We start from the raw sequence: 26,848 nt of genomic DNA, 5'->3' as shown, positions 1-26,848 counted from the left end.
CGGAACAGTACAGAAGACAGATTAGCACCTTCTTCCCCAGACCTCACAGTGCTTCTCTTCTGCAGTGTCCTGATAAGCCCTGGAGAGACTGACTGTTGCAGCAGGAGAAAGTAGAGGGAAACCAGCCTAAAGCTTGCCACCAGTGGAATAAAATATCAGTGAAATTTACCTGACAATTAGTTTAGCTAGGTGGCTTCCCTAAGGGGGCGCACATACTGTATGTCCCACTCATTAAAAGCTCTTGCTGTTGCCGCGTTGAGGCCTGACTTTATCAACCTTGCTTTTAGCCCTGAGGTGAGAGGGAATCTGCTTATTCTGAAAGGTCAGTGTCCTGGAATGGGGAGGCAGAATAAATCGAATATTGCAGACTACTTTGAAACCCCCTTGGTGCTTGCTCCCGTTTGTTCTGGAGGCCAGTAAATCAGCGGTTTGTTGTTGCTTTAACCTCAAGAACCGCCAGCAGAGCAAAGAGGACAGGCAGGTGGGGTAGTGCCGAGTAGGGTTATTGTCATGCAACAGAGAGAGGTAGTCAATAAATTTGATAGAGTTCAGCCCCCTGGCACTTTTACAATTACGCACCTCCACACAGAGCAGCAGACTTTGTGCTGGGCTTTCTCTCTGCAACACAAAGCAGGAGTATCGGCTTACGTTTCAGTGATGAGGATCATCAGCTCTGTCTCAACAATCTGCCAGCGTGATGCAGCAGTCAGGGACGGATAATGTGACCGAGAGAAAGACGCGCATGTCAACCTGGATTAGCGCTAAAGAAGGTATTATCTGATGAGCCTTATGATGGTGATAGCCGATTAATTAAAATGATTGACTGATAACAATCAGTGGGTCATAATTGGGTTCATCATCAGGCCATTTGTTTTCTTGTGGGCAAGTAGCACCGGGTGTTCATCTTATCGCGTCCTCGCAGGCTTATTGTGCTCTTCTGTCCGTCATCGAAGCATTTCTCGACACCAAAGAAAGCATGCTAAAAGGCCCATAATGAGGCGTTGAGAGTGAGCGCTCTACGGCTTTGCAATTGATTGGAGATGTTTATGCGATGGCAGAAGTAATGTCTTCACAGTAACATTTGGGAAATATAACTCAAACAAATACACTCGGCTGAGTTGTGTGGCCAGGGACGGGTGATGGATGATGAGGGGAATGGACTGGGACGGCAAACACCTCATCCATTAATCTGCAGAACTGTGCTGTCTGTGTCTGTTTGCATGGCAACACCAGCTCCCCATTACTCATTTAGCTACTGCCCATTATCAGTTTGTTGATGAAGGAAGTTTGCCTCTAAAAAGATCTGGATGGTACTTGAGGCTCCCCTTCTCAAACTTCTGCATGCTCAGAGGTGTGAGTTCTGGGCGGTAAAGCCACTTAATTGCAGCACTCATTATAAGTCATACGAGTGGTACCCCAGAGCCTCTCAGAGACTTCTTACACCGCAATTAAGCCCCTCAATCGGGTATGTTGTGATGTTGCAATGCTTAGAAGCTGATAGTAATGGTAGCATCGTGTCAAAGTGCAGTGTGCTTTAAAAAGTTAGTTTTAATTACTTCTTCAGCCAAGCGTTGTAAATCCTATCAAACAGATTGCATGCGTTGGCCTCAGTTTACCTGTAAATTGCACAAAACAAGTCTTTTGACCTGTGGTATTTGAAAATGCTCTTCTTGCGAAGATGGTACATTGCTGCAGGCTGGTGTTGTGTGACTGCGAGCAATTATCTGTCACCGTTACCGAGCATTTTGTGTATAAAGCGCTGTTCCAAAGCATAAGCAAGCCTTTCCCACAGCCACTGTACTGTAGGGGCTCTGCACTGGCAGAATTAGTGTCAGAAGAAGAAGGCCTAATATTGACCATCATTTACTGTCTTTGTACAAGAGCACCCTGGAGTGCGTACTTATCCACTTGCCTTTTAAAAAGAGGGGGGGAATGGTGATTTTGACATTTAGGAGCATAAAGAGAGACACTTTTGCAGGATAATTCCAAACTATCAGCTTGGCCATTCAAACAATGGCACATTAAGGATCTGTAATGACAGCACAATTCAAACATCACATTCTTTAAGGAACGATCTGTAATTATGGGGTCGGCCCCCACCTCCAGAAATGCTGATGGCTGATCTCTTCATGTTGTTGTTGTCCTACTGCATCTCTGGCAGCCAGCACTCAGCCAAACCGGACAGAGTCCAACACTCACCATCAATCAGCATGACACTCATAGCGTTGTAAGCGTTCGGTGTCCAGACTTCAGGCCACTAATTAATCACTGTAGGCTTGTCTTCATGTATTGATCCTGCCTCGAGCGTTCTAAGCCAGGGTTTAACCTGGACTGTGTTGACTTTGGCGCTGTCTACAATGAAAATGTATTGTTTCACATGTGACTTCAAAGCGAACTTTGGCCTTAAAAAGATTTTGTTTTGGCAAACTGGCCGGATCTGGCTTCAGATCTTGGTTTGGCTCGTTACTTCAAGAAGTGGCAAGCGCTCGAGTCTCGAGCCACTGAGCCACTGCTGGAGTTACACGGATCTGGCCTCAAATCAAATCTAGCGTTACAGAGATACATTTCCTTCTATCAGTTACGATCCTGATGCCGATTGTGTGTACCGGTAAGTATAACCTCAGGTTGTGTGATCAAACAACAGGCGAGGCTCGTATTCCTCATTGAAACCTCTGTCTGGGATTTTTCTCACTGGTTTAGTTCTTTTGCTCATTAGCACCACTCTTCACAACAGAATAGTTTCAGTCGGATGTTTTACAAGTTCTGTTACAAGTTCTTCATTGGAAAAAAAAAGTAGGTTAATCAAACCAAAGCACCTGAAATGACACGCAAGTTCAGAGTCCCAATCCCAGCAGTAGACCTGGCCAACCTGCCCACTCATCAACAAGAAGAGTAACAGCTGGAGCCGTTTGTTTAGAAGACATATGCTGATGTGTCATCATATGTCCTCTGGCCTCATGGGCTGTGCTCCAGAATAGAGAATCCACCAAAACATGTGTATGTTGCAGGTATTAAATGAAACATGGAGAGAGAAAGTAACACTCATTGCCTGCAGGTGGCACAAATGCAAACTCGCAGCAGCTGTTTCTTTTCTTCCCTACAGGTGGCGCTGGTCAGCATGTATACAGTTGGTCTGACATCGACCAATCGGCTCCGTCTCGTGGCGATTCTGCCGCCCGTTAAAGTTAAAATGAGTTGGTCTGAGTTTCAGCCCATGGATGACGTCAAATCAAGTTTCATGAGGTGCTTCACATGTATATAATAATCAGCTGAAAACTGTATGTCTCTTCTACAGGGAGCCCAGTAGATCCGAGCAGGAGGAGGGCAGCAGACGTGATGGCGTCTCATTCCAACATCATAACTCCTCGCGTAGTAATCGGTCGCTTCAGAGGAGGAAGCCTGTCCTCCAGAAACATCCTCCAACTCAATGGCAAGCACTAAAATCCACAGCCCACTGAATTCTGTCAGCGTTAATGGACTAACATTTCAGCTAACTTCACATTAATTAGCTGTGCAGTTTATGTTTTTCTCCACTCAGTGTATGACTAAGCACATGTGTGTGTGGGTGTGTATGTGTGTACTACGCGACGGAGCAATTAATGCCCTTCATTTGGGCGGTGACCATGCTCCTGCTTTTATCAACTCGACCGGATCCATTTCACATCCTGTCTCTTGGCTGCACCACTGAACCACTCAATTTTCAGCCTAATTGAGCTTGCAGAAGCATCTCTGGTGGCTAGCCACAGTCCTGTTTGTATTTTTTGTGTGTGTGTGTGTGTGTGTGTGTGTGTGTGTGTGTGTGTGTGTGTGTGTGTGTGTGTGTGTGAGTGCACGCTTAGAGCAACACACACACTGGGGAAGCCAATTTTTTCCTCAATTAGACAAGCCTTCATCAGTCAACTGCATGTGTATTCCTAACGTTGTCTTAAGTGTGCACTATGACTCAAACACACACACACACACACACACACACACACAGTAAAAGGCATCAGGGAAAGTTGCAAACAAGTAAATAATTGCTTATAATAATGAGTATAATTAATATAATATAATATAATAATTTATAATAAGTCTGGCCGCTCTAGAATAACATCACACTCTGAGAAGAACAGACATTTGAAATACTGTGTATTGTATTACTTTTCACACACATTTGCTCAGAGCACACCAGATACTAGTACACCGATTCAAAGAAATACATGCATATGGAATCCCGACTGAAAAAACATGTACTGTATAACACACTCCAAACATATTCCCTAAATTGTTGCAATCATTTATTCACAGCTCATGTAACTGTGCAAACATGGTCTGTTCACTCTTTGCTTTGTTTCTTACCTATGTCGCCCTCCTCCCCCTCCCCCTCACCGCCGCCACCTCTCCGCTGCTCTGGTCTCTCTTACACACTGCACTCCTTCCTCTCTCCACTCCACCGTCTTGTGACATTTAAACATACAATGCGCCTAATTGCCTTCACTGGAGTCCAGTCGCAACAGTTAGCCACGCTGAAGCTGTGTTGTGTGTTATTGAGTGTGTGTGTGCGCTCCGTCCCACTGCTGCCGGCCTGTGGCTCTGAAGGAAGCAGTGTTGCCAGACACTATCTGGTTGGGTGACAGGCAGTCGACCCAATGCCTCTCTGATAAGGAGACAAAGGAACAATGTGCAGGGATAAAAAGTGATCCTGGGAGAGAAAAACGGAGATAGAATATGTTCTGCAGAGCTTGACTAGAGATATACCGACTCAACACATTTAAACCTGGGAGAACAAACAATCTGCAGCCACTGGGTCAAGTTCTGAGAAAACACGTATTTATTCTGCGCAGGTGCATCAGCTTAAATAGACAGTCACATGACACACTCACACCTGAAATGCATTGGCAATAATTGGGAGCACAATCAGTTGCTTCAATTAACACCCCCACTTGATCACACATTATTGACAACCATAAATCATACAAGGGGAAAAACATGGAAACCAACTGCACTTAACTGCACTTAACTGGCTATGCCCCAAACAAGAACATGGAAAAAGTAAGTAGCTTTGCTTTAGTAGCTGGTTTTGTCATCAGGTCAGCTACCATCCGGTCTGTTGGGCAATACTCCAAACATACTTTACAGTCATTAACAGTTGATCTCACAAAATGGTATTTTATATCAATGTGCTTACATCGCTGTCTGCTCACTGGATTCTTGGCTAATGCAATTGTACCTTGGTTATCTTCAAAAATCTTAGGTACATCATACAGACAGTCATCAAGATGTTCAAGCAGTTGAGATAAGTAAAGACACTCTTGTGTGGTTGCGGCCAACGCCATATACTCTGCCTCACAAGTTGACAGTGCTACCGTTGGCTGCTTTTTGGTCTTCCAGGAAATCAGAGGACCATTCTCACTCAGACTAACACAATAACCAGTTGTACTGCGTCTGTCAGTTGCATCACCTGCCCAATCTGCATCACTGTAAGCAAACAACCTCAGCTCATCACATTTTCTGTAACACAACATTTTGTCATTTGTGCCCTTCAAATATTTCAGTACATGCTTAACAGTTGTCCACTGCTCTTCTGTCGGCTCACTGAAATGCTGTGACAGTCTGCTTACAACAAAGCTCAGATCAGGTCTGGTGCATGAGGTTAGGTAGATTAGGCTACCCACTGCCTCTCTGTATTTTCTGGGGTCACCTAGCTTCTCATCAGTGTAATGCAGCTTTGGTTCACAAGGTGTTGACCTGGGCTTACAATCCTGCATATTAAACCTGTCAAGCAGCTTGTCAACATAGCTCTGCTGTGACATGGTCACACATCCATTACACTGGTCAAAAGTGATACCAAGAAAATTCTTCAGTCTGCCCAAATCTTTCATCTGGAACTTCACAGCAAGCATCTTTTTTACTGCTTTTAAAGCACTCTCATCACTGGCTGCAATAACCAGGTCATCAACCCAGATCAGTAGGATCACCTTGTCATGTTCCGTTTCTCTCTCATAAACACAGTGATCGGCTGGATTCTGTACAAACATATTTTCACATAGATAGTCATGCAACATTATGTTCCAGTTTCTACCTGATTGTTTAAGCCCATATAGTGACTTCTTTAGTCTACACACCATCTTCCCATTTGTCTGAGATTTTACATCATAACCCTCTGGCTGTTCCATGTAAATCTCATAATCAATTGGTGCATGTAAGTAGGCGGTTTTAACATCCATCTGATGCAGGATCAGATCCTCCTGGGCAGCTTTCTGCATCAACACTCTCACACTAGTCAGGTCGGCAGTAGGAGAAAACGTTTCTCCATAATCTACACCCATCCGTTGACTGTATCCCTTGGCTACATAGCGGGCCTTGTACTTGTCAGATCCATCAACATTGGTTTTGAGAGTATACACCCATCTACCCCCCACTGCTTTCTTGCCCTCAGGTAAGGTGGTCAGAGTAAATGTGTTGTTATCCCTCAGTGCCTTCATCTCCTCATCCATTGCATCTATCCACTTACTTGAGTTGGATGAAGACACAGCATCTCTGAACGTCTGTGGTACATTACAAACCATCCTGTAGCAATAATCAATGTTGATCTGAGCCTGATCACTCTCTATCCCATAGAAGTCTGGCCTCCTCCTCTCTCTAGCAGGGTATCTCCGTGGAGACTGGGATTCGGGCTTGACTCCACCTGTCTGTAGGCCTATCTGGCTTGGACCTGGCCTAGCTTCTGGGATGTCGTTCTGCTCGGGTTGGTCAGGGTCAGGTCTGGTTGCGTTAGACTGCACACCAGTGTCATCGTCGGACATGTCATCAGTCTGCTGTCCCTCAACACAGGACATGAACCTCACCAGTCGGTGCTTCATCACCTTCCTGCTGTCAGGGTAGTAGACCATATAGCAGGGGTGTCCAAACTTTTTTCAAAGAGGGCCAAATTTGATAATGTGAAAATGCCCAAGGGCCAACAGTCCCTGCTGACATTATTTTAAACAATACAAGTAGCCTATACATACATTGTTATTTTATCATTTTATTTTCAATGACAGCAAATAGCAATGTAACCAAATGTAAGCATTCATGTCTGAACACATCTCAACAACTATTCTGCCTTTCTTTCACATCTTGAAAGTCAGATAACAAAGAACAAGCCATCTAAAAGCTAATTACATAGGAACCGATCAATATTCTCACCTCAAGACAATCTTAAATATGACTTAGTGAGGGTGATGAAAAGTTGTCTAACATTTAAATTCAACACACATGAAACAGGCTCACGAAAGAAATCAAGTTGTCTCTTCGTATCTGATGATAGCTCTTCAGTGTTACGAGCCAGGCAAACATTAGCAAACTCTGTCTTCTTCTCGGGGAAAATGTTTTCTGCTATTTTCATAACACAGTCTTTGATAACCTCACATTCTGTAAAAGGTTTGTCATGTTTAGCAATTACCACGGCCACTCCGCAGCTTACTTTGATGATGTTTTCATGTGAAAGGGACCGCTGCTGTGTGGCCAAGTTATCTTGGAGTTGCTTCACTTTTCTAGCACGGACGCTCTCTGATAGCTTGTTGTAGCATTAGCACGTTTGGTCTCGTAGTGTCTCTTTACATTATATTCCTTAAACAAGGCAACAGTCTCATGACAAATTAGGGAGACACAGTTGTTTCGATTTTCGGTGAAAAAAATATTGCGATCTCCACCTCTCCTGGAAGCGGCGGCCCTCATTATCGACTTTCCTTTTTTTACTTGCCGTAGCCATGACAGTTCAAGGGTCAGAGCCAATTTCAAACAGCCAGACAGTTACAGAGTGGTGCTGCCACCATGAGGTAAAAATAGGAATTGCATGTTGAATTTGTATGATTTATTCATTCCGTTTTGACTGTGCTGGCGGGCCATAAATAATGCATTTTAAGACAGAAGGCGCGGGCCGTATAAAATCTGACCTCGGGCCGTGATTGGCCCGCGGGCCGGACTTTGGACATGCCTGCCATATAGGCTGGACTGTTCTTGTCATAACCAACGAAGATGCCCTTGTCAGACCTTGACTCTAGCTTCTTCCTGTCCTGCCTGTAGGCGTAACATACAGTACCAAACTTCTGCATCCTGGAGACATTAGGTCTCCTTCCTGTCAGCATAAAGTAAGGTGTCTCTCTAGTGCGGTTGTTGAAACATCTATTCCTCACCACTGCTGCTGTCTGGACCGCATACGGCCATAGCTCCTTGGCTAACTGGCTCTCCAAGAGCATACATCTCGCCATGTCAAAAAGGGTTCTCCAGTTACGCTCAGCAGTGCCATTCTGGTGTGGTGAGTATGGTGCTGATCTTTCATGTCTGATTCTATTCCTACGCAGTAGAGCTTGGTAACCCTGCCCTGTGAACTCTGTACCATTGTCAGACCTGATACACTTCACTTTCCCATATGGGGCTGTGTCGGCTAGAAACCTCTCTGTGGCTTCTACAGTGTCCCTCTTGTACTTTAGATAGTACACAAACACTGCACTTGAATAGTCGTCAGTAAAGGAAAGTGCATACCTATACCCTTCCTTGGACTCTGGGTCAATGGGGCCTGACAAGTCAGTGTGAACCAGCTCTAAGGCTGATTTGGCCCTCACATCAGGCTTCCTGTTTCTGCTCTGAGTGAACTTGCCCTGAGTACACACTTCACATATCATGGGTTTGGACGCTTTACCCCTGATTGACATTCCATCCACAACATTCTCTAACTTCATGACATCATCAAAATTACAGTGCCCCAAAATCTCGTGCCACGTCTGAATATCATGACAGCTCATACATTGATCATCACAGTCATTGTTTACTGACACAGTAGGCAAATAGAACAGTCTGTTATGCTCATAAATGAGGAAGCGCGTACCGTCTCTATACTGCAAGACGTTTTCTCCTTCCTTGAAGATCACCGTTGCCCCACGATAAGTTGCAGCTCTCACGGAGAAGATGTCTTGGGGATACGAGGGGATGTACAGCGCCTGCTTCAGTGTGGTACTGAGGTGCCGCCCCCTGCTGTCGATCAGACACACCTCGGCGTCTCCTCTGCGCTCCGCGACCCCCGTGCAGCTTGTGCCATCGGCCAGCTCCACGCAGTGCGTCTCGGACTGGAATCGGTCATCGAAGTTCTTGAACTTCGCCAGGTCAGTGATGATATGCGCCGTCGCACCGGTGTCCACCATCAAGCCCTTTCTGGTGACACCGCTTCCTGGCTCGCTGGTCACCAGCTTGAACACGAAGGTGTTGTCATCCATCTCCTCGGACACTCCACGCGCGTTGTCCCGCTGCCACTGTCGCCATCCTCCTCGCCGTCCGGTACTCTCGCCCTGGCCGCCTTGACCACGCTGACAGTCTCTTACCTTGTGACCTCTCTGGCCACAACGGAAACACACAATGTCCCCGCTCTCGGTGCTGCGTGCACCTGCGCCTGCTGGGGCAGCCCTCCTTGGATGCGCCTGGGCCCTCATGACATTGTCGTCGGCCGCAGCTGTGCGCATACCTTCAGTGCTCTCATAACTGCGCAACTTAGTCTTGAACTCCGCAAAAGAGAGAGTCTCATAACTTTGAGTGATAAAAATGGAAAAAGGCTTAAATGAGTCTGGCAGCCCCTTCAAAATCATTGCAACCAATAGTCCATCGCTTAAAACCTCTCCAGCATTACGCAGCGCTGTGATCGAAATCTCAGCACGTATGACATAGTCAGTCACACTCTCACTACTCATCTTTTGCAAAGAAGTCAGTTCTGTATACAGGCATACAATGCGGGGCTTACCCTTGCCTGCATAATAGTCACGCAAAATCCTGAGCGCTCCACGCCCGTCATCCGCTGCCTCTCGCATGACCAGAGACAAACTTTTGTCATCAAGGAATTGGATCAGTTCCGCGTACGCTTCCGCGTTCTTCGCCGCATCCTCAGCCAGTGCGTTTTCTTCTGCGCCATCGGCGGGCTGATTCAAAATGGTGTCCTTCAGTTTCTGCAACCGCAGATGTCCCAAAAACTTTGTCTCCCACAGTTCATAGTTCTTTTCGTCCCCATTAAAAACAAGACGAGACCAACGTGAACTCGTATGTCCGCTCATGGTGCTGGCACTCCAATCCGTGAGATACGCACACAAGCAAATGTCTCTCAGTGGCTACTCACGCCGGATATCTCTTTGCACAAACGTCTAACGCATCTGGGCCCATAACCTGTTCTGCAGAGCTTGACTAGAGATATACCGACTCAACACATTTAAACCTGGGAGAACAAACAATCTGCAGCCACTGGGTCAAGTTCTGAGAAAACACGTATTTATTCTGCGCAGGTGCATCAGCTTAAATAGACAGTCACATGACACACTCACACCTGAAATGCATTGGCAATAATTGGGAGCACAATCAGTTGCTTCAATTAACAGAATATATACCTAAATTCATGTGTCAGCAAAAAGCCACTTTTGTTTTCTCAATAAATCAGCAAATGTATTTCCATTCCATGTATATCTGATGTGATTTCTTGCTTAATCACAGTATGACTAGAATAAGAAACAAGGCTGTTTGCTGGTTAAACGTCTGGTTAGATGACATTGGTTGTTGCTTTATAATCAGGTGATCATGGTGGTTGAGGTAACTCAACTCACTGCCGCGAAAGAAAACTTGTGTAAATTGACAAAACATGAAGAGATCTGCAAAACTCTGTGAACACAAGTCAATTAGAAACAAATACAACATCAAGAAATGCAATGCAAATACACATTCAGGAACCTTTCAACTGTGTTAAAACACAAAAGTGATGAACGCTCATCGTCATTCCTGAGTTCCAGCGCATCAAGCTCTCTCGGCCGCCGGCATTTATTGAAGGTTGTGATTGGAGTAGAGCCAGGATAGTTTACTAGTGCCACTGGGATGCCTGAGTCACTGAAGAATAGACACATATTTCTACAACACTGTTTTTTGTTTTCATTTATCTAGAGAAGCGTCTCAAATGTTCAATGTCCAAACACAAGCAGCCATACAAGGACATGCGTATGATCATCAGGATCAGCATTTGGTACTTGACAGTGCTACAGACACATTTCAGTGAGTCAGTGTATCTTCCTACATGCTGCAAAAAAAGTACTCCATCAAATAAATCTGTTTTTAAATGACAAAAATATGGCCTGCTCCGACTGTTGTTCAAAGTGCCGGATTAGGCAAATTCTCTAGTCATAGCGTTTAAAGTACATGGGTAATTTGCATGATCCAGCTCAAATGAGGATGGATTATTTGGTGACTGTAGATGAATCAGGTATTTTAATTAGACATTTTGGTGCTCGTAAAGGGTAAATAGCCGTGGAGGTGAAAGATGATTGGAGGGGAGAGAGTCTGCTCCGGCCCAGTTGTAGCGGTGCCAGTTGTTTGACTGGACTTTTGTCTGTGTACAAGCTGTTATCTCTTGTGCTCCAACAACACTTTAATCTGTCAGCGCCTCCCTCCCTTGGACATTTGGAGGGTTCTCAGAACATATGGTAAAAATGGCGAAGAGATTAGATTCCACTCTGTTCAGTAAATGTATTCATGATTGCGGTCTGTTTCTCCTTCGCAGCGAGGAACGCTGCACAGGCACACAGACTGCAGCACGACCTAAACGAGCCCGACGGTGGGCGCCGCAAGCTCAACTGCATGGCTGCCGTGCATCAGCGGGAGGGCAAGGAAGAGGCTAAGATCACGGTGAGGTCAAGCGTCGCACTCGAGCCAATGGCGAGACAGGAATAGCTGCTCACTGCTTCTATAAAGCGGAGCCACAATAGCCTGTCCCTGTGTGCCTCCTGCACTTACAAACGGACAACAAAGGCAGAGAGACTGCTTTCCTTCTGGCTCTATAACGTGTCATGAGGGAGCTTTCTTAGAGGCGTGGAGCGTCTCCCACACAGCTCGCCCGTGGTGCAGTTCTCCTGGCGGTGTGCCCTTCTACCCTCTGTGTTTGAGTGACGGTACAAGAAGGTGTTAATTGTTCTTCTACCCGAAGGCACATCTTGTACTTTCACCCATGGGTGCACATGCTAAATGTGATTTTGACTCTGGTGCATGTCTGTCTGAGACATTTTACACATTACATTTCCTGTGGTAAGCACCCGCAACACAGCCGATACTATGTGGAGTCCTGCTCGCACAGGAACACTTTTAAGAGTTGCTTTGCAATTCAATTTGGATTTGACTTTTCTGGGCTGGTAGCCACAGCCTAATTTGGTCAAGGTTTATCCCCGCCTCGGCATAATTTCAGTGCACTAGACCTGTGGAAAACCTGAGTATTATGTTTTTGTCACACACTTAGCTTTACCAACCTGTGTACATACTGGCCAGAATCCCTGGCATCACACTGTTTAAATAATATAAAGGTCGCAATACAGGGTTTAAATCAAGCAAACGATACAACAACAGAAAATACTGGATATAATATTTCTTTCTTTCAAAATACCTGTACTCGGTGGGTGATGGAAATCGTCGATGTGTGGAATTGTTTTGACCGGCCGTTGGGAAATGTAATTCTCTTTACGGTTTTGAAAAGGTCATTTCAACACTTGGCCATAAAGGAACGTTTGTAACATTAAGCTGGCCTGTTTGCGGAGTATTCATTCAAACTACACCGTGTTTCAACGATAACATTTAATCACACTGTAGCCATGGATGTATTGGCCATGTAGTCATGTGTTATTGTATGCCTTTAAATACCACCAAAGTAATGAGTGAGATGTGGGAACATGGCAACATCGTTGCCAAAATGTCAGACGTTTTCAAACTCTCCGACAGATTATCTAAACCACAATGTTGTGAGGTAAAATGGAGAGTGTGTGCAAATGACGTCAAGTGTGAAACCAGGAAGGCTCTGTAAACTGTGCTCAATGCTTATGTACAGGGGAAAGTTTGGGGAATCCTTTTCCATATTTTACAGAAAATCATGACACTGCATCTTTTTCTGTGTTTGCCTTTGTTCTTGGATGTTAGGATCGCGCTAAGGAAGCCCGGTTGACCACAGGTCTTTATCAGATCAAACCCAGCGAAAAGCGCAGCAAGGCAGAGGGCATCGCCAACATGCTGAGCCAGGCCATCACTACCCAGCACCTGCTCTACGCAAGCCTGGGCTCCGCTGAGTACATGGAGTTTGTCCTTAAAAATCCCTTTAACGTACCTCAGACGGTCACCGTTCACAGTGACGACCCTGAGCTCAGGTGAGACCCTGGTGGTGGTGTCAGGCTGGCATCCCACCTATAACTATTTGTTTTTTTTACATTTGACAGGAACAAAGAGGAACATTGTTAGTTGATAGGTGTGTCCTGAGTCTAACACACTAACTGCGAGTATGTGTTTCTGCGCTGTACGTGTTTTCCATTCCCACCCCTCCTTCGCCCCGCCGTGAAACTGTGTTCACACGCTCCGATCGTGTCTCCAGAGGTGACTCAGCAGCTCTGGAGATAGAACCTATTTCCATCCTGCTTCAAGAAAGGATGCCGCGTCCTCGCACTTGTCTCTCCCCAATGTGAGACATATTTAATCCAGAACTTTGTTCTTTGAAGAGATGGCTTTATCTCCCTCCCTGTCCCTCTGAATTTCTCACCACCAGTCTTGGCATCAAGGTTTGCTGTTACTGTGAATACAAGAGACTTAACAGTAGAGGGCAGTCAAGCAACATTAAACCGGATATCCATCATTAACGCAAGAAGAAGAAGGAAAGCGCGCGCGTGCGTGCGTGCGTGCGTGCGTGCGTGCGTGCGTGCGTGCGTGCGTGCGTGCGTGTACTGATGTGTGTGATCGCACGTGTGCCTGTTTTAAATTGGTTTTATTTACTCTTAAGACGAGTCTTGTTTGTGTGTAGTGGCTGCATTATTTAGCCTTTGAATTTTCTAATTTGAGACAGCTGGTTTTGTGCGTGTGCCTTACACATTTACAATTTGTTCGCAGAGTATTTTTATGAATGAGCGAACGAGATAGATTGTTCGTCAAGTGCAAATATAGCGGCCGCATTTCCGAACACATTTTGCATGCGTGTGTCTGCGTGAATGACGATGACAAAGCTCCTTCAGCAACACACAATCAGTTGACCTTGACACAGATGCAGACATTAAGCTGGGGAGATGCTGAATAACCCTTTAATCCACAAACAGAAGCCATTATGGCTGATGTTTTCATCACCTGTTCTTAGTATCCATGCCGTGTTTGTTTCCTTCAGTTTGCGGCGTTGTTAATCCCCTGGCGCTGGATCTTATGTTGTGGATTCTGCTCATGCCTGAGTTTTGGATTAACATACATCACGTTGATCAACAAAGGCTGGAGTGCGCCAGGGATGAATCATTATGGCATTAGCCCGGCCACCGGGCCTACCAGGTCTAATTGAGTGTCATCAATCCCCGCATCTGTCCTCTCTCCGGCTTAGCGCCCTGTTAGTTTATTTATATATTTCCTGATGAGGCAGCGTGACACTTTACACCGAACCGTCTGCCACCTCCACCAAGAGCCAGAAACGTGTAAATTAGCGAGGAAGCGTCTGCATTTGATGCGTTTCAAACCCAACACTGCGGGATTCAAGTCACGCGTAGCAAACCTTCAGAGACTCTTGGTGGTGGAGGCCTCGCATCTTTTCCAGATGCTTTGAGAGGTCACTAAACACGGCACTGCCCCGAACACTTCTGCATTTTATGACACTGTGGTTTGTATTTAATTAAAAAAGGGAGCGCTGTTATGTGCGATGTTTTGTGTGCCACCGTGATCTCCATTGAAGAGATGAGGAGATATGACAGAAGGACAATGTAATAATGTAATTATGAGCTCGGTCTGTATCAGAGTTGAATCTAATCATAAAGGAAGGAATCTCTGTCTGTCTGTGGGTATGTCCTTGGCATATCTCGAGAGCCGTCCATCCCTTCTGCTGCACACCTGGCGGGTGTATTGCAGGGGACCCACGGGCATGCTGTGCACGCAGTTTAATGCTGGATTTACTAGCATCACAACCAAACTCTGCTTCATTTCCCTGGAGTAGTCGACAAGCTGTTTTTTTTTTGTTTTTGGTACAAACAGTAGGAACACAGGAATGTTTCCTGGGGAAAGGATTGTGCTGAGAATCTGAATTCCCAGTATTCAACCCTCATCTATGTCTCCGCCACATGCGATCTGTTTTTGAGATTTCTGAGCTGTACTTGAGGCAACCTGCCAAGTCTTTGAAGGGTTAAAGAACATGTACACAAACGACGACAAAACTGGCCCGTGCACCTCTGCTAACCTGGTGAGTGCTCCGAGGCTACCCCGCTGTGACGTCCATATTTCAATATTCAATATTCTTGTCAATATTTCAACCACTATTTGACCAGGAGCTTCCTTTAGAAGAGAAGCAAGCCCTTGGGTTAGCGCTTTGTTCTAAAGAAACAAACGGAAGAAAAGTCTGACCCTCAACCTAGAATCCAGCATCCAGGCTTTTGAAGGGAGCGTACTTCGAGAGAGGCTAGGCCCGCTGCAGCTTTGATGTCTGTTTACAGCCCGAAGGCTCCTCTTGAAGTGGAGAACACGTTTGCTACCTGTTGCCATCCATTTTGCATGGCTACCTTTCACACTTGGCCTCACAGAGCCAAGTGTTGGCCATGACTGTTTGGCTAGCAGAGTGACGGGAGACCACAGCTCCTCTGCTGCTGCTACTGCTGCTGCTTTCCCTCTCATTATTTCTCCCTCTCATCATCTGTCTTCTCTGTGCTTTCCCAACTCCATTCAAGTCTCCCTCTTGATATCATTTTAATCATCATTCTGTTCCTTCTCTGTTTTTCCTCAATTTGTCCTCTTCACCTCCTACTTTAATCTATTTTATTATGTTGAAAATGAATCAACCCACACTCACACAGACTCTTTGTTGTCGTGATGAGCCACAAGCAAACAAATGTTTTATTCCGAGTGCACAGGTGGGAATCTCCAAATAAGTTGCATGGAATTGACTGTTGTATCTCGCCCTAATGTTAGCGAGGTGGGGCCCTGAGAAGTGCATAAACTCTGGCGCCCCTATTTAGAGAAATCCCTTTATAGTGAGCTTCGGCTCATTGTTTAGCCGTCAGGCCCGCAACTTCACTGTTTAGGTTCGCTCTCATCACTCTCACAGCATCATTATCAACCAATGCAGGCAGCAGTTTTCGGCAAAAAAGCTGTAATAACCCACTGTCCACCAGCTCAGAACCCACTGTACACCTGCTCAGAACCCACTGTACACCTGCTCAGAACCCACTGTACACCTGCTCAGAACCCACTGTACACCTGCTCAGAACCCACTGTACACCTGCTCAGAACCCACTGTACACCTGCTCAGAACCCACTGTACACCTGCTCAGAACCCACTGTACACTCGGCACCCAAACGGCAGACAGATGGATTCAGAGTCTGGCTGGTGAACATAGTGGAGCATTTAGCAGCTAAAGAGCCAGGTATGTCCCTCAGAGACCAATAAAATAATACATATTGGAATTACATTCTGAAGGTGGCCAGAAACATGACACCAAGTAACTTGTTGCTCCTTAACTGCTGAATTGTGTGAGCTCACATCTGCTGAAAAAAATCAGTTACTGCAGATTCTTAGATACAGACTGCTCTACTAGCTGACCTGGTGTCAGCTCAGCACGTCTTTGTAAATGCAAAAGATAAATTGCACCACATCATTGTTGTTCTGGTGTTTGTGTCTTCTGTATCTCTGACATTTCTCACCTTATTTATCTGACAGCTTTAGTTACTTTGCAGATTCAGATTAATAATACAAAATATGATCAATCAATAATTCAGAATATTATTATGTCAGTAAGGCCATATTTCTTACCAGTGGAAAATGCAGAAGCTGCCCAGCAGTATGTAAAGTAAAATATAAAATATATATAAATGCATTTAACTTAGCTCCACATTTACCTGCTGCAACATCTAAAGAATGAACACATTAATGCATCAATAATCACAATCCAATCATATAATATATATTTTCTCTGTAATGGCCCATTCTGCATAATGAGTACTTTTACTGTCGGTGCTTCAAGTATATTTCAATGCTTGTACTTTTACTTACGCCGAGTTCACACTACTTGAGTTCAGCCCTGTTTTTCCAGCTCCCTGACGAATGCCCAAGATCATAGGCTGATGCATCGCAGCCGCATCCCAGATTTCTAGCAGGCTAGTGATGTGGTGTGAAAACTACGACGACTTCAAGCCTTTCGATTACAAGATGGCGATTTGTGTAGTGTGAAACAGTACAGCGATGTGACAACTTTGAAAGTTGTGTCGTGTGAACTTGGCTTCAAGTGCCACTGGAGTTTGCAGGTCTGATGTGTATGCATGTTTTACTGTTTCTCATTAATCCACAGCATTTGTTATAAAGGTTACTTACTGACATGATTTAGAAAACAAAACAAAAAACTGGGGATTGTAACTTTACAGGGGCTTTTCCACTGGTTGTGCTCATGCGGATCAGTTTACTAGTCATAGGGAGTACACAGCCTTTGAAAACGTCTGTACTGGAGGCGCTTTATCAAGTCTGATCAAAATAAATCAGATGATAATCTCCGGGTTATTATCTCAACAAGGGCTTGAAGACAACTCATTTGATGACCCCCAGACACCACCGTCATGTGAAAAAATCCCATTAAACCCCAAAAATATAAAATCTAATTCAACTTACTGAGCGCATTCAGACTCTCCTGATGATTTCCCCTTGTGGATATCACCTGTCCTGTGGAATCACATGAAATGAGCACATTCGTTTTCCTGAAATGATACCAACAGACTTTAATCCCTTTCTTTACCACTGTGATCAGTTTAGCCAAACTTGTGTTCGGACTCGTATAATACATGTAGGGACAGCACCAGTTTGTCGATGTTCCATCTTATCATACTGTAGGATGTAATGAATAATGTTCAGGTTAGACTTCTATTCCTGATAGTGTGACAGGTCGCTCTCTGATCCCGGATAATATACAGGAGCCTGCTTTCATCTCACTCGTGTCCTTTAATCTTTCCATCCAGTGCCATCACTAATACAGAGGAGTGGAGTTACTTCAAAGCACTAACCAAAACCCCAACCCCGCTGGAGGAGAACATGTTCCACTTGGAGGAAGGTGCCCCAGGTCCCAGGGTTTACCTTCGGCCCAAGGAGAGCCTCCACATCCCCCTGAAATACCAGAGTTTCCTCTGCGACCACACCATGGCCCTTCAGGTACAGTGGAGTACAGAAGTTGATGCTGATGGGACGGTTAGGAATGGTAAACTTCCAAAACCATGTCTGAGGAACGGTACATTTTCCAGGCTGCGGCATTTTTGAGAAAAGATGTTCTGCTTGGATTTGTCCAGTCACTGCATATTTCCATCACCTCAAATGTAAGATCTCCTTCTTGCTTTTGATGCTGCAGTACTTCCCAACTCTACTCATTGATTCCAAATGTGAAGAAGTCTTTTTTTTAATTGATTGGCCTTGGGTGGTCCAAACATGTGTTTGGTGTGAGAGCAGTATGGGAATACGAGGTGGAGCAGGGAAAGTTTAAATTTCATTGATATAAATGTCACCGCATTTCAAGGGTTGTTAAACATAACTGATCTATCCCAGGGGCATGTTATACACATGTTATGGTAACTTAGGCTCCGTAGTTAATTTGGTGCCAGAGGAGGGGCCGTTTACATAATATGCTGCGCTCTTATCTCCTGAAGATGACTGGGGGTTTTTTTTTACACCCTTTGGCCCTTTTCTGCTTTTTGTGATCTCTTACAGTTTTCTTGCCTGATGTGCACGTGTGATATTTTATTTGCGGTCATTTGCTCTTCTTCTTTTTTTGATAGATGATCAGCGTTGATAACTATTCTGTTTTCTTATCAAATCCTCACAGGGACCAAGCTTTGAACCGACGGGCAAAGGCTCCCAGATGGCCAAAAAGAATCTGTCCAACATTGTTGCTGCCAAGACCATGAAGGTACAGAGTGTGCCCGCTAATGCTTTATGCAATATTTTCTGTGTATTATTTGAACCATTCTTATCTCATTCTGTAGTCGCCTGCTTCTCAATCCCTCTGTTGCTTGTCTCCAGGCTGGAATTATACTAAGCCATGGATTTGAGATGCCATGTGGATGGACATCATGTTTCTGCCATGATAAGAACTTTAATACAGTCCACTTGAAACATTGTTAGTATCTTAACGTACTTCAACTGATTGTTATATTCAGAGGAGTAGAGGAAGACAAAGCCACCTAAACTAGTATGAAGCTTTTGATCTGGGATTTATTCGGGTTACCTTTCTGGTACATCCCTAAGTCTAGCAGCAGCTAGTGTACACACACACACACACACACGCTCCCAGACAAGTCTCTGCGGAGTGGCAGTGCACCGCCTCCTCCCGCCCCTCTTCTCCCACACGGTCGCAGCTCAGACACAAAGAACACTTTGAAGTGTCAACTACTTCGAAAAAAGTTACACGCGCCAGACAAGATTGTCAGGCGAAATTATATGCTGGAAATCACTTTTATCTTACCGAACATTGTTTACTGGTAAATGTGTGGCTGGAGGGTGAAACTATCTCCGGTTGGAGGACAACTTGACAAGTCTGGCTAATCTACTTTAAATGAACCATACATGTATAGTATTACACTGAAGTTGTTCTCCCATTTGTAATGTGAAGACGTTTAGAGGAGGTAGGAACAATGTGAATGTGCTTGTTCGAATGTGCTACAGATAAGACGATGTGCTCGACATCTCCATGTGATGCAACATGCTGGTCTGTAGCCCCTGCATGCTACGGCCCGCGCTGACCTGTGCCTCGCAATAATCCTGTCGTTTGTGTAGAGTACAACACCCTAAAGCTCCTCCATTGCACGGGGTGATGAAATATTTGCCAGTCTGCCAAGTGTGTGCTGCCTAGGGTGTGTGTGTGTGTGTGATGGGGGGTGATGTGTGTGTTTGTGTCAGCACTGCTGCTCTGAGCAGAAATCCTGTCAAGAGGTCAAAGAGGTTGGGTCTGGATCAAATCTGTGTCCCGCTAAAACTGACAAGCCCCAACAGCAGAGCTGTCAGGATGCCAGCTTTGGCACCGCTGTCAGTCAGCACACATCACCAGAGCCAGATATGGGCCACTATTGCAGGTCAGCATGGGCATCGACGATTTGGACAGCTGCTGTTTGGCGGGGATCAACTTCGAAGTTTGGGAATTGGGTGACCAAAATGTGGAAAGTCAACTTCTATATTTTTAACAATCGTCCATCATTAATGAATAGATATTTACATTTGCTTCGCAGTTGTAATGAAGGTCCTCTTCATTGGTTGGAACTATGTTTGTATAGTACTGCATAAGATTCACTTGTGAAATCAATGTAAGAACCAACTGCACAAATTTCCATTTTATGTGCAGTAATAAACATTTTATTACTTTAAAATATTTTATAGTATGTAGACACCCAAACATTGTTAATCAGCATGAATCTGCTGCTCTAGCAGCCTCCACTCCTCTGGAACGGCTTTCCACAAGAGTTTGGACCCTGACTGCAGGCTCCGAAGTCACCCTATGATAATAAAGTCCCGCAGTCAGTGTTCATCCCAAAATTGTTGTATGGGGTTGAGTTCAAACTTCTTCCACACCAAACAAAAAACGTTTTCACATCAGATGTTTATTGATTGCTGTGTTTTTATGATGTTGGGGTTTCCCAGCTTTCATTTTAAACATTAGAGCACGCTGAATATTTTTGAGTCATCTCCCATCTCTCAGATGGCCGTCATAGCCGTCGTTGTATTTCATTTATGTTATTGACATAAACACCTGGTTAGTCTGCACTTTACATAATCTGTCATCTAAACACTGCAGCGTCTTTATTGGACCTCACCATAGCAAAGTGTTGGTCAGAACAAACAATGACTGTGACCATGTTTTCAGATTACGAGATATTTGGAACAGACTTTGGCCAAACACTGACTAATAAGACAGTTTGTGGGATTCTTAGACTATAAATGGTGTATCTTCTGGGGATCGTGAATGTGCTCAACACATTTCTTGGCACTCTGCCAATTAGGGATTTTTGGACAAGTAGGAATTTTAGCTTGGCACAATGGGAATTTCAGCACCACCAGGAAAACTGCTCCAGATGCCCAGTCATTGACTGGAGATATTATGCATGTTCACTCCAAATTTCATGTGAATCAGTCCATGAAATCTCCAGATAAGTTTGTCTGACCTGACACATTAGTGGACAGGAGGTCTCCAAAATTATAAAAATCATCCTGGATTGTGAATATCTACAGTAAATATCTGAATAAATGTCACCCAAAATGTTGACAGACTTCCTGACATTGCCACATTGTAAACTTGTCTCTGCCTCTGAATAGATTTGTACCAAAGTATTACTCGAAATAGTCAATAAAATACTCTCAGTACTATAGTGTGTAATCTGGCAGAATTTGAGGATATATAATTCATATCCTGAAATTCAGTTACATGTAATCCATAATCCCTAAACTCAGCTCTAGTTATGTATCGCTTTAAATCAAAAATATGATGGTACGTGAGTAGGTTATACATTACAATGTGTTTGCATATGTTTCTGTGCATTATGTGTATATACCAGATATCATATGTGACCATATGTAATTAGTGCATATGTATGTCGGTTTGCACGGATCACATCCTGAGGGCTGTTTTAATGCGAAGTAAACTTCAAAGCACACTCATCAGGTCTGTAGGGGTTTCAGTCGTCGGATTGAAGCAAACTTCTATATTCTAGTATACAGCGGGCTCCATCATCGTACTCTCTGGGGAATTTTTAAATAAAACTTCTCAAAGGCTGCTTTTCTGAAAAGCTGTATAAGTTGTTTACAGCTGAACTGCCTTGGGAGGAAAACATGGCAATACCAGTTTTGTCTGCAGACAGTCAAGAAATGCAAATGTAGGTATTCTCTAAATACCTCATGACACAGAACCGGTATTGTTTGAGCGCCCAGGTGAACTAATGAAATTACGATCACTCAAATGGTTTTAAACAAACCCCCATAGCCAAATTTATTGGGAAGAAAAAAGGACGATGGTAAACAGTCCATTACAGGAAACAGGCCGACATCTTGTTTCAACTTTGACTTTCTGTCAATGACCAACATTTAAGGTGGTCAACCTCCAAATAAAGTGGTTTGGATCAATGGTCGGGACATCCCAAGGGTCCAAAGATAAATTTGATACAAGAATCTAAGGGTTAATTTAGCTTTTTCTTTCTTTCTATACTGCATACTTTCCTCTCTTCCAGCTTTTAAACATTATCTTGTCAAACAGTTTATGAACAGAGTAAGTGCACAGTTAGGCCTGAACCTTTGACAGGGGCTCACAAGGGTTTTTAAGTAGTCACAAGATGGTTTAAATAATCTGGCAAAACATCGTCTGACTGCTCATTACTTCGCCCTGTTGACTTTGTTGTTGCAATGTTTGCAATTACAAAAATAAGAACAAAGTTATAATAAGCTATGATCCCCTTACATTGTGAAGACGCCTGTGGAGATGTACATACTGTTTTATTGTAGGGAAGTGGCATGCCGCTGATTTGACTTTCCACCTCCCCTCCACAGGTTACATTCAAAGCAGAAGACGGCAAGCCGATGGCCATCTGCCAGGTGAACGTGGAGCCGACACCTCACGTTGTTGACCAAACGTTCCGGCTATACCATCCCGAGCTGTGCTTCCTCAAGAAAGCCATCCGCCTGCCGCCCTGGAATGACCCAACAGGTGGTGCAGGGTCAATATCCTACCACAGACATCTCCCATCAGCCATTGCCCCATCAGCCCCACAGTTTACACACTTAATCCCTGAGTCTAGCTTGGATACTTTTGTGTATGGCCTCTTATTTATTTGCATGTGATTGCATTTTTAGTATTAGTTTCATGCAGACATCATCCGCAGGTTCACCGGCTTACCTTCCAGGAAGAGCAGAAACGCACACATGTGCACACACTCCTGCATAAATACAAAGAATGTATTTTCAGTTTGCAAGGTGGATGGGAATGAATAATGTATGCTGCCTTCACTTTATTGTGTTTTTTTTACTAAAATATCAACAAAAACAATCTTACAAAAAAATGCCATTTCTATCACAAAAAGAGGAAATGGCAACAGGGAGGCATCTGGAAATAGGGACGGAAACGAAAAGCAAGAAAAAATGAAATGGATAATATGAAGAAAATAGCGCAGCTTGTACAGCACATACTATGCACATAGTTATGTGTAAATACGCATGTAAGCATAACGTATATCACATGCAACTTGTCCTTAAAATAGGTGTTTAAAAGTGATAACATTTATAACTGCTTCACGCTGCTTAGATACAAGATCTGTATTCTCACCATTTGTTTTGGGTCAACCAGTTGGAGACCCAGATGTCAGGACTCGCATTTCCGTACGCTGCAGTGACCCAAACATCATCTGCCAGACAAGGATGCTTGTAAGAGTTACATCATTTTTCTTCCATTTCCCTTTCCCCGCTACAATATCCCACACTAACATGTTAGCAGAAGTGTTTCACTCCATTTCCTGTTCAGAGGGAAATCACTTTATTCTAGCTCGCATGTCAAGAATGGCACGCTGTTTTGATACACAAAAAGGCCTGTACTTACACCATGTCATGCACTTTAAAGTTCTAATGTGAGGTTTCTTTATGTTTCTGCCTTTACCTCTCCGATTTAAAATCTTTCTTTACTCTGATTCTGTCTAGGCGCCAGGGGAGCCTCAGGACGTGTACTTGAAAGTGCCAGGGAGTCCCAGTCCACAGATAAAAATGTTCTTTGTGATGGTTTTCACGTATGTATTATTTAATACACAGTGAACACAAACACACACATATACACACAGCTTAGCCTGAAGAAGCATTCTAATTTGGACTAATCACATTTGTCACGCAGTCTTGAATTAAAGAACTAATCAGATGGAGGTTTGGTGGTCGAACTGCCTGAAGTTACAAAACCTGTCCTCTAGTCTTCCAAATCTCCATCAGAGATCAAACCAATGTTACATGTGGGCGTGTTAATAGTTTGGGCCAATACTTGCCTCCAAGTAAAGTTAGTATTTATCGTTCAACTCCTATATGATGGTTGTGATAAAGCTTTGACTGATTACATATATAGTGCAGAACTGATCTGCATTAGATCCTCTGTGGAGCTTTCTGGCAATATTTATGTTAACATTCAGTATCTCTCAGACAAGCACACTGCATTCTCTTCCTCCCAAAGCATTTGCAAAGCACATTCATCTATCTGACAAATAATTCAATAGAAGTGTGGATTGCATCATCCGCACGATTGTGCACAGCGTCCTTGTACGAAATATAAACACAAAGTAGATTAAACTGGAGAAGTGCACTCAATAGAGTGCAGATCTCTGCCAGGTGTGTCTGCAACGACCAGGTCTGTAGAGTGTGATTGAATGAATACAACCCAAAAGTGTCTAAGCCCCAATCTAGACTGTCTTAAAACAAACTCCATTCAGAAACAAGCGGCGATGATTGCAGACAATCGGCTCAAAGCTGTTATATAATACAAGTCTTTTAGCCTTGCCAAAAACAAAAATCGATTCATCTGGCTGTCTGCCACCTTAGCAGCGACTGAGTGGCGGCGAGGTACTCGGCAGTGTGTGTAGCGGCAGTTCAGTTAGCTGATCGCCAAACAAAACATCCAACACAATTAAAGTGAGCAAACTGTTATCCCTCCTCTGCTGTGTGATCACTAGCGGCCCCCACTGGCTAGGGGTTATGTGTAGTGAGTGAGTGAGTGAGGAGGCAGCAAATAGTCAACGGCAGTATAAAACAGGCATCGCACCACGGTAGGTCCCTGAGCATGCCGCCACAACTGGCCACCCAAAATACTATGCAGTTTGCTGAATGTGAGGTTCGCCGTGCACAGACACAAAGGGGCACACCCACATGCGTACGCACGCACGGACACATCTACACGCACGAGTGATCACATGATTCTCCTGGCGGAGATAACAACAACGAGTGGTTCGTACACGACTCTGTACAGGAAACTGACTCAATAACAAGAGCATTGTATTTTAAATATAGTACACATTTCAGACTGCACGTGGCAGCTTCATTAAATGCCTCGACACTGTCCTGTCCCTACGCCGTTCTGTGTGTCAATCAAAGTAGATTAAACACAAAATGATTCAGGAATATGAAGCATGTGAGATCAATACAAATTCAAATAATATCGTAAAAGTAGCTTTTGACACATGGCCACCTCTACAAGACACGGCCAATAGATTAGCTAATAAAGGAGGATTGATATTTTACATCAAATTACCCAAACCCACCTACATGCAGTGCACCTGTGAGGTTTGGGGCCCAGGGCAGTTGTGTATCTCTTTGGTGTTAATAAACCAACCTTGTTTTGAAGAAATGGTTTTGAAATTATTCATGATGAAAGAATTTGCCGTGAATTAAAGCCTTGCGGCCAAACTCAATGCAATCCAGTGTGCATCTTTGTGGCATGGCAGCTAAAACATGTAAAAATGCTGAAAATCATCTGAAAATATCGCTTATTAGCAGCTTCAATCCAACACAGGTGATATCGTGTCTTCCAGAAACCCTTGAATTCCATTCCAAATATCTCCAAATGCTGTAGTGCGGTTGTCACAGAGCAGGGGCTGAGTAGGTGACGGCATCGCCTCCCACTCACAGCTCTCTTACTCAGCTACAGGGCCGCTGACACTGAATTCCCTTCTTCTCAGCAGTGAGAGGATGATGATGATGATGTTGGTGCTTTTTAAAATGCTCGCACAGCCGTAGATCAGCCCTCCTCATCTCTGACCTCATGCTGCTCCTGCTGCGTCTCAAGGGGGCCTTAGCTTAATTGTTTCTGATGATGATTTTCTCTGCAGTGATAAGTGGATGGCAGCGCCCTCCCAGATCTGGCAGATTTACGTGCATTTCGTGGAGCGGGTGGATGTCAGCTGTGTGACTGGCCAGCGGAGCTGTCAATCCCTGGTGCTGAGGGGGAAGCAAGCCGTTCGCAAGGTCAAATGTTTCTCATCACATCCCCAGGAGATCGAGGTACACATCTTCAAGAGTACCCAAACACTTTTGTCAATGCAGAGTCAGTCTTGTTGCATTGCACATCTGTGTATCGATATGTCTAATACCCAGGAAGATCCAAGTCAACCAGCTCTAATCGTGTGAGCCTCACAGCCATTGCAGTAGAGTGAGGCAGATGGAGAGAGCGTATGTGGCATGTATAGCTGCTCTTTTGTATGCTAGTTGCTTGTTAATTGGTGGTGGAGGTGAAGAATTGGGTTTTGTTTCTCTATTTGGGTGATTTTGGATTTAGTCGAATTCTTTTTTGATCTTTTCAGGATCACGTCTGATTGCACTTTGACAAGCGATCAAGAGCTTGCAAACCAACAGTAGTCGTGGTTTAAGGTGTTGAGCCAAGAGTTTAGAACAAATGTACAATCTCCCCATTAATCCTTATTCCTGTGTTTCATCTAAATTGGCTCAATACACTTTTGCCTTCCCTTTTTAAATTGCTTCAGATTTTTCTAACTGAACACGGCTGACACGAATGTGAAGGAACGTACATCATACCTTGAATCTTCCTTCTCTAATGAGACATTGAGAGCTTTGTTCTTGACATATTTCTTTCTGTCTGTGCAATATTCAACCCTTTGCAGATTTGACACATTTGACACAGTTGAAAAAATTTGCAATGGTTGTATGTCCATAACGTATGAAAGTATTGTTCCCGGAGTGTCAGATTGCCCTCTATTTTAAGATAATTTCCTGACTGGGTAAAAGAGGGGCGAGAGTTTGACGATGCTTTTTCGAAAAGAGTTGCAGTTAAAGGGCATTGTATATTACTCACTCTTAAAAAGTGATGGACTGTCATATTCACCGTGGGTG

The 26,848-nt window shown here is 44.3% G+C and overlaps 1 protein-coding gene across 1 annotated transcript in view; it reads left to right on the top strand.

Moving 5' to 3' along the window:
- nphp4 (nephronophthisis 4) overlaps positions 1-26,848 on the top strand; it is a 152,233-nt gene that overhangs the window by 118,918 nt on the left and 6,467 nt on the right. The window contains exons 18-26 of the mRNA XM_079273341.1: positions 3,300-3,430; positions 11,543-11,667; positions 12,943-13,166; positions 17,971-18,160; positions 18,825-18,908; positions 22,529-22,685; positions 23,322-23,398; positions 23,669-23,754; positions 25,831-26,002. Of these exons, the coding sequence (XP_079129467.1) occupies positions 3,300-3,430; positions 11,543-11,667; positions 12,943-13,166; positions 17,971-18,160; positions 18,825-18,908; positions 22,529-22,685; positions 23,322-23,398; positions 23,669-23,754; positions 25,831-26,002 (1,246 nt within the window). The remainder of the gene's footprint in view (positions 1-3,299; positions 3,431-11,542; positions 11,668-12,942; positions 13,167-17,970; positions 18,161-18,824; positions 18,909-22,528; positions 22,686-23,321; positions 23,399-23,668; positions 23,755-25,830; positions 26,003-26,848) is intronic.

Source organism: Melanostigma gelatinosum, assembly GCF_949748355.1.
Source record: "Melanostigma gelatinosum genome assembly, chromosome: 8".
Taxonomy (NCBI): Eukaryota; Metazoa; Chordata; class Actinopteri; order Perciformes; family Zoarcidae; genus Melanostigma; species Melanostigma gelatinosum.
This window is presented reverse-complemented; position numbering and strand designations above follow the sequence as displayed.